Here is an 8,745-nt window from a genome sequence, read left to right on the forward strand (position 1 = left end):
ATTTTCTTCCACTCATAAAACTTTAATTTTTTTAAAATGAAAAATATGTTCAAATACAATTTTAACTTCCAAAAATTATTTTTTAACATAATTTCAAAAACTCGTTTTTCAAGTTTCAACCAAATCTATGTCGCTAGCTAAGTTTCCTTTTTTCCTTTTTTGAAAAAAACTTGACTTTCGAATCAGCATATATTTTTCAAATCAAACTACTTTGAGTTTTTTTTAATCTTTTTAACCACAGTCAGTTGATCATTTATCTATATTATATTAAAATGAGGGTAGTATGCATTGTGGTTAAGCCAAGTGGCAAGCTAAAATAAAGCCACTTGGAAATTTTAGGAAAATATTAATAATTAAAAATTATAAATGAAAACATAATTAATGAAAGTAGTTTAATGAATCTTACACATAATCTAAATAGATCTTAGAAAAATCTAATCTATATATCTATATTTATATTTATATTCTATATCTATATCTATATCTATATCTATATCTATATCTATATCTATATCTATATATTGATCCACTCATAGATTTTCTTCTATATTAACTAGAAATATGGAGGTAAAAAATTAATTAAAAATCTATAATAGAAAAAAATAAAAAAATATAGAAATACGTAAATTGAGATAACCTATGACTATTTATATTTTGGAGTATGTTAAAATATAAAATAAAACTAAAATTTACTTAAGATATTTAAGATTTATTGAGTTTAAAAATTAAATAAATCCAAGCAGCAAAATAAGATCTTACATAAAGTATACAAATTATTTATAAGGTAAGAGAAAAATTAAATAATCAGTAAAAAATATTTTAATAACAAGAATAATAAAGTCATATTAATATTGATAAATCAGGCAAATAAATATTTTATACGTAAATATTACTGCAACATTTCGTTATAATGTGTTCAAACAACTAAGAAAATATTTTTGTATGATTAATATTTGAATTGAGTGCAGTTAGTTTAAGTTTGAAAGCATAACATAAATTTTTGAAAATGCGGTCCAATTTAGAAAATAGAATGATAAAAATTATTTGAATTTGAGATGAGAAAGTTATTTAATTTTTATATATATTATATTAGAATGAGTGTGGTAGAAATAGATATTAAATTCAAACAAACTAATAAAAATCCACATGACAATGTAATAATATTAGTAATTGAATAATATAATATCAAAAATAAAGACTAAATAGAGAAAAAGAATTCAGATTTTTTATCATAGAGGAAAAGGGTAAAATTAATTTAAATTTGAGATGAGAAAGTTTTTTATATTGTGATAAGAAAAGTCATAATATGGATAAGTCCATGTAACTCAAGTCTAGTAGATAAAATTAAAAACTAAAAATATTGAATAATAAAAATAAATTAGAGATAATGTGAGGTTATTTATAAATCATAAGTTTAGAAAATGAAATAAAGTAAATATACAATACTTAAAAATATTATTAAAATTTAAAAAATTTAAAATTTTCAAGCAATATTTTTAAAACAAAAAAATATTTATTTTATGATTGAAAACAATTATATATTTATCTATATTATGTTAAAGAATAGTAGTTGATAATGATATTAAATAAAGTTACAAGTTAATGAAAAGCCACATAAAACATAATAAGACTATATATTAGATAAAAAAATAGCAAAATTACGTTAAATTATTAAAAAATTTCTATTAGAAATGAAAGGGAAAGACTATTTGAATGTGAGATTAGAAAGTTCTTAAAACTATGATGAGAATGCTCAAACTATGGATAATACTACAAAACTGAAGTCTTATTTATGAAAAAATAAATTAAATATGAAAAATACAAAATAAATTTCTAATATAGGTAATTTTACTAATAAAAATTAAAAATTAAATTTGTATCTTAAAACTAAAAAAGAAAAAAAATTACGTAAAGAAATAATATGACAGTGAAAATATTACTACAACATTAAGATATAATGTGTTCAAATAATTAAGAAATATATTTTTATGATTAAAATAAAATTTTAAAAATACAAAATAAATTTGTAATATAGGTAATTTTACTAATGAAAATTAAAAATTAAATTTGTATCTTAAAGCTAAAAAAGAAAGAAAATTTAACTGCATCTAACACAAAAATATTTATAAGAGAACTCAATACTTTTGGAACATAATAATCAAATAACTTATGTATTAATATTTTAGACTAATTCAAAGTTAGAATTTAAAATAAAATATGATATTATTTTGGTTATAGGAAAAATATTAATATAAAAACTAATTAAAATTTATAGTAGGGAAGATAATGTATAAAATAATAGAGGTAGTGTGAGGATACTTATACTTTAAATTAATTTAAAAATAAATAAATTAAATAATTAAATTATATTTTACATTAAAAAATTCCGAATAAGAGGTTACAAGCATAAAAATATACCAAATTTCAAGAATAAAACATTTATATTTATTGAAGTCTATTAAAAGGATAATAAGTAAGACATTAATTTAATTATTAAGCTAATAAAAAATTATATGATAGTATAATAATATTAAATAATAAATAATACAATAACTATAAGAAAAGAACAAAAAGAAAAAAGAATTTGCATAAAAATGATGTGATAAATATGATATATTTGACTTTCAGATAAAAACAAAGTGATAGTAAGAATTTTGTTAAAATAATATTATCTAATGTGTTCAAACAAGACAGATCACAACATGACATGTTTAGTATTTTTTAATATTGACAGCAAAACGAAATGCAAGTACTAAAATTAAGGGGTTAGGCTACCACAAATATATAAAAAATAATAGGTTGTCCACTACGAGATTTGAACAATAATTTCATATCATGCTTCATAATTAATATCTAATGTTATATAATTTTTATCTTAGAGGTTTATAATTTAAGTTTATTCGCACATGATTCAAACAAATTTGACATAATTTGTGTGGGTACTAATACTAGTTAGACATTGAATACGCATCTTTATCACACATTAACCCTGTGATGTCCTAAAATATTTCAACATCCAACTAAGTAGCCCTCAACTTTATAACACCAACCAAATAAATTAAAGTTGCATAGCATAATTTACAAGCAAACAAAATCCATTTTTTATTCATCATTCAATATATAACACCTACTGTTGTTTCACGAGAAAGCAATTCAAGATTTGAACACAGTAAAAAAAAAACCTCTGCAATCATGGCGACTGCTAAGTTTTTTTCATTTGCGTGTCTACGAAATGAGAGCAGTAATTATGGAGAATTATCACCAAAACCACATTATCCATCAATGCCAAAATATCCAAAGGGTGTTTCTGTATCTTCTGATGAAGAGAAAAGTATTCATGGAACAGAATCAAAGGCAGTTTTTTCAGTTAATGGGATGAGTTGTTCTGCATGTGCAGGATCTGTTGAAAAGGCAATTAAAAGACTTCCTGGGATTAAAGAAGCTGTTGTTGATGTACTGAATAACAAAGCTCAAGTTATTTTTTATCCCTCCTTTGTCAATGTGAGTCTAATTTTATTTTCCTCCAATTATTTGTTTCATAGTAGTACTATTTATTTTTGCAAGAATTTTCTGGGATTTTTAATTGGTTAAAGAATGTAAAAAAATAGTAATTCTTTTTCTTGGTAGTTTTAGTGGATTCTGTTAATCTTATAGGCTATGTCATCATCTAGGTTTAACATTCTTGAATAACAGAGTTCGAGCTATCTTTTACCCTAGATAGTAGATATGCCATTGTCAATGTTTGCTTGGTATTTATCGATGTCTATATGTCGGATTCTTGAATTTAGCATGATTGCAGTTACTTTGAGCAATGAGCGTTTCTGGGGTCAGATTCATCTGTTTTCAGTTAGTATTAAAACTAATGACGTTGGTAAAAAAATTATGCATAGTACTACGATAAAGCTGCATTGACATATCAGTAACCAGTACCCTGCATCATACAGCAGTAATTCTAGAAGTAAAAGTTAGTAATTGGTTTTCCAGACTTCTTAGCTATGCAGTTCATTAATATTAATATTCAGTGCTAGCTACGCGCAGATATACTTCTACTTCTCGAAGAAATACTAGAGCTACCGTTCTTTAAGTTGTTAGATGTTTGGACAAAGCGGTTGCTAAGAATAATTGCCCAAATGTGCAGGAGGAAATGATCCGCGAGACCATAGAAGATGTTGGATTCCAGGCAACACTGATTATAGAGGAGACAAATGAAAAGACCTCCCAAGTCTGTCGGATACGTATAAAAGGAATGACCTGCACTTCTTGCTCGACAACTGTTGAATCTGCTTTTCTGTTGATCCCTGGCGTACAGAAAGCACAAGTTGCATTAGCAACTGAAGAGGCTGAAATCCAATATGATCCGAGGATATTAACTTACAGTCGGCTTTTAGAAGCCATAGAAGATACTGGATTTGAAGCCATATTAATTAGCACAGGAGAAGATAGGAGCAAAATATTGCTGAAAGTTGATGGAGTATATACTGAAGATTCAATGAGGATTATTGAAAGTTCTCTTAGAGCACTCCCGGGCGTTGAAGACATTGATATTGATCTTGAGCTCAAGAAGCTATCCGTTTCTTATAAATCAGATATAATAGGACCTAGAAATTTTATTCAAGTAATTGAGTCAACTGGTTCTGGACGGTTCAAGGCAATGATATTTCCGGAAGGAGACGGGAAACAATCCCATAGACAAGAAGAAATCGAACACTATCGTCACTCCTTTCTGTGGAGCTTGGTTTTTACCATTCCGGTTTTCTTGACTTCCATGGTCTTTATGTATATTCCAGGTCTGAAGGATGGATTGGATATTAAAGTTGTTAACATGCTTAGCATTGGAGAGATTTTGCGGTGGGTGCTTTCTACTCCCGTGCAATTCATCATTGGCCGACATTTCTACTCTGGTTCTTACAAAGCACTACGTCATGGTTCTGCAAACATGGATGTTTTAATTGCTTTGGGAACAAATGCAGCCTACTTTTATTCTGTCTACTCGGTGTTGAGAGCTGCAACTTCTCCAAGCTTCAAGTCTACTGATTTTTTTGAGACCAGCTCGATGCTCATTTCCTTCATTCTACTTGGGAAGTATCTTGAAGTTTTGGCCAAAGGAAAGACATCCGAGGCCATTGCTAAGCTTATGAATTTGGCCCCTGAAACAGCAACATTATTACAGTTTGATGACGAAGGGAATGTGATGAAAGAGGAAGAAATTGATAGCCGACTGATACAGAAGAACGATGCGATCAGAATCCTTCCTGGTACAAAAGTAGCCTGTGATGGTTTTGTCATATGGGGACAAAGCCACGTGAATGAGAGCATGATAACCGGAGAATCTCGGCCAGTGGCCAAAAGGAAAGGCGATACGGTGATTGGAGGAACTGTGAATGAGAATGGTGTTCTGCATATTAGAGCTACTAAAGTTGGATCAGAGAGTGCTCTTTCACAGATTGTTCGGCTGGTTGAATCAGCACAAATGGCTAAAGCTCCTGTTCAAAAATTTGCTGATCGTATTTCTAAATATTTTGTGCCTCTTGTGAGTATTAATTAGCTTCCTGTTGAGAATTATGTTATCATCTTATGACTCTCAGAGAGTTGATGATCTTTTTGCTATTTCAGGTTATTATTCTCTCCTTTTCCACTTGGCTGGCCTGGTATTTATCTGGGAAGTACAACAGCTATCCTATATCCTGGATTCCGTCTTCTATGGATAGTTTTCAGCTTGCCCTTCAATTTGGTATATCTGTTATGGTTATAGCTTGCCCATGTGCTCTTGGTCTTGCTACTCCAACTGCTGTAATGGTTGGCACAGGAGTTGGTGCTTCTCGAGGTGTTCTGATTAAAGGTGGGCAGGCCTTAGAAAGCGCACAAAAGGTATACATCGATATTTCTTAACTATGCTTCCAGCAATACCATATCTTAAAAATTTAACTTGACAAGAAAATCATCATATGTTTCTGTAGGTGAACTGTATAGTGTTTGATAAGACGGGGACTCTTACAATGGGCAAACCAGTCATTGTAAATACAAAGCTTTTCAGATCTATGGTACTTCGAGAATTTTACGAATTGGTTGCTGCAGCTGAGGTAAATCTTAGTCTGGTTTGGACTTGTTGAGTGGCATTATCACAACTGCAAGCCCCCGTTGTTGAGTATTCTTTTGTTGCCCTACAAGTTCTATCACCCTTGTTAACTTAGTCACGTTTCCATCCTCCTGCTAGTTTCAAAAGCATTTAGAAATGATGTTCTTTGAGCCTTGCATTTGTTACATAATATTAGTGCTGTTAAAGTTGTAGCACAAGATAGTCTTCAGAGCAGTTTATGCTTTTTAAACTAGATTCTGCTTAAGCAGACAATATGAGGTATCATTTTTGAAGTCACTGGATTGGGATGAAACTCTATCCTGTTAATTTGTTCTGGCTCAAGAGTTCCTTGAACACCATCATGGTCAAACATTTTTCTAATATAATGAACACAAGCGTTTGTCCTTGCCAAATCTAAGAAGGATATCTTACACTTGAATTTCAGGTAAATAGTGAGCACCCCTTGGCCAAGGCAATTGTTGAATATGCTAAAAAGTTTAGAGAGGATGAGGAGAATTCTGTGTGGCCTGAAGCCAAGGACTTTGAGTCTATAACTGGCCACGGTGTGAAGGCCGTTGTCCACAACAAAAAAGTAATAGTTGGAAACAAGAGGTTGATGTTAGAGCAAGGCATTTCTGTTCCAGTTGATGCCGATGAAGTACTAGCAGAAGCAGAAGAATTGGCTCAAACTGGAATTCTTGTATCAATTGATGGTGTACTGATTGGTGTTGTTGCTATATCTGATCCAGTGAAGCCTGGAGCTCGTGAAGTCATTTCTCTTCTTAAGTCTCTGAATGTTGAGAGTAAGCTAGTGACAGGTGACAATTGGGGAACAGCTAATGCTATTGCCAAGGAAGTTGGCATTTGTGATGTCATTGCAGAAGCAAAACCTGAAGACAAAGCAGAAAAAGTTAAGGAACTGCAGGTAAAATTTTGATGCCATGTAAAGATAAACACATTTTGCTTTTAAAATAAATAAATTGTATGACCATTTCATCTAAAATCTTAATAGCTAAGCTATTAGAGAGAACACACTTTTATTTACTTACTTATGTCTTCAAAGCTTAATTGATCTTAGTCGATTAACAGAGTTTAGGAAACATTGTTGCAATGGTGGGAGATGGAATTAACGACTCGCCAGCGCTTGTAGCAGCAGATGTTGGAATGGCAATAGGTGCAGGCACAGATATAGCTATTGAGGCAGCTGATATTGTCCTAATGAAAAGCAATCTTGAAGATGTCATAACTGCTATTGATCTTTCCAGGAAAACTTTTGGCCGAATTCGCCTGAACTACTTTTGGGCATTTGGCTATAACCTTCTTGGCATCCCTATTGCTGCCGGAGCTCTTTTCCCGTTTACTGGATTTCGGTTGCCACCATGGGTAGCAGGAGCTGCAATGGCTGCCTCTTCAGTAAGTGTTGTCTGCAGCTCCCTTTTGCTGAAGAATTACAGGAGGCCAAAGAGGCTTGATAATCTTGAGATTGGAGGCATAACTGTTGAGTCATAAAGTAAATATGTTGTACATTTAACTTTTCTTTGATGACTAAAACATGTAAATTTGTTGATTAATCACATATGCATAACAACTTACGCCTTAATTTCAAGCAAGTTGGGGCCGACTATATGAATTTCCACTGTTTATATCTGTATTGTTCGGATTCATCATAAATTGGCTAGTTTTTACGTTGACTCTAAGCCTACCCAACCCATTCGTTAATCCGTTAATTGGTGGTTGAGACCGAATCGGAGCAAGCTCACATAGGTGGAGTTAATTACATATGCATGTAGGAACAAAAGGTAAAGAGGAATTGCACGGAGTTTCCATGTACTAGTTGTAGGCAAGATTCAAGTACTAGTGATTAAGTTCTTAGACTATGTTATTGCAAGTTCATAAAAGTAAATTGTAGGTATAGCTAGTGAAGTGGCCTTTCTATCACCATGTATACTAAATATGTGGTTGCTTTTGACCAGAAGTGCTAATCCTATTAATTTTCATGTTGTTTCTTATTGCATAATTACCTTTATTTTTTGAATATTTTGCTTGATATATACTTTTGTGTTTATTGTTTATTACGTTTATAACTCGTTAAAAACTTTTGATAAAAGCAGTTCTTATAAAGTTATTTTACCTCGAATAATCTTCTGGAACACTGGATCTTTGGGATATTCCAAAAAAAAGCAGAGGAAAAAAAAAGATTAGATATAGTAGTTATTTTTAACTTTTACTATTCCTTAGACTTTATGTTCAGTCAAATACTCTAATGTAGTATGTTTTAAGTAGGTGGAAAATGTATCATTTTTGTTAAAAAGAATTTCCACCCGTCTCCCACAATTTTGCTCATTTAGTAGCTTTCGACATGGATTTACAATATTTCTCAAAGTGGAGAGAATTGTGATTCCATATTTACATATACTTTATCTGATTGCAATTCCATTTGGAGAAGAAACATAATCAGACTCCACCATATTCCTTCGATCATAAACTTTCTTTTGTTAGAAAAAGTTTGTAGGGTTGGTCGGAAATAAAGATTTATATAAAAAATAAAAGTATGCAATAATAGTTTTAGCACTCATTCTGTCATTCATCAAACAGTCTTAACACATCCACGTATAGTGTAAATAATTCAACCCTTACAATGGGGCAGAACGTGGCGCATATGCTACGAA

General features: G+C 30.9%; 1 protein-coding gene across 1 annotated transcript; it reads left to right on the forward strand.

The window, feature by feature from the left end:
- The first annotated feature begins 3,074 nt into the window (after positions 1 to 3,074).
- LOC107829469 (putative copper-transporting ATPase HMA5) lies at positions 3,075 to 7,724 on the forward strand. Its single transcript, XM_016656919.2, has 6 exons — positions 3,075 to 3,501; positions 4,139 to 5,530; positions 5,614 to 5,868; positions 5,958 to 6,080; positions 6,522 to 7,001; positions 7,166 to 7,724. Exons 1-6 carry the CDS (start codon positions 3,193 to 3,195, stop codon positions 7,583 to 7,585), a joined length of 2,979 nt encoding a protein of 992 aa, XP_016512405.2. The 5' UTR covers positions 3,075 to 3,192; the 3' UTR covers positions 7,586 to 7,724.
- Positions 7,725 to 8,745: the final 1,021 nt, after the last annotated feature.

This window comes from Nicotiana tabacum, chromosome 23 (assembly GCF_000715075.1).
Source record: "Nicotiana tabacum cultivar K326 chromosome 23, ASM71507v2, whole genome shotgun sequence".
In the NCBI taxonomy this organism is placed as follows: Eukaryota; Viridiplantae; Streptophyta; class Magnoliopsida; order Solanales; family Solanaceae; genus Nicotiana; species Nicotiana tabacum.

Excerpts from the sequence above, each read along its gene's own strand:
- LOC107829469 (XM_016656919.2), top strand. The coding sequence starts at position 3,193 with ATGGCGACTGCTAAGTTTTTTTCATTTGCGTGTCTACGAAATGAGAGC. Across the intron at positions 5,869-5,957 it reads CCTTAGAAAGCGCACAAAAG|GTGAACTGTATAGTGTTTGA; the intron begins GTATACATCGAT and ends ATGTTTCTGTAG. Across the intron at positions 6,081-6,521 it reads AATTGGTTGCTGCAGCTGAG|GTAAATAGTGAGCACCCCTT; the intron begins GTAAATCTTAGT and ends CTTGAATTTCAG.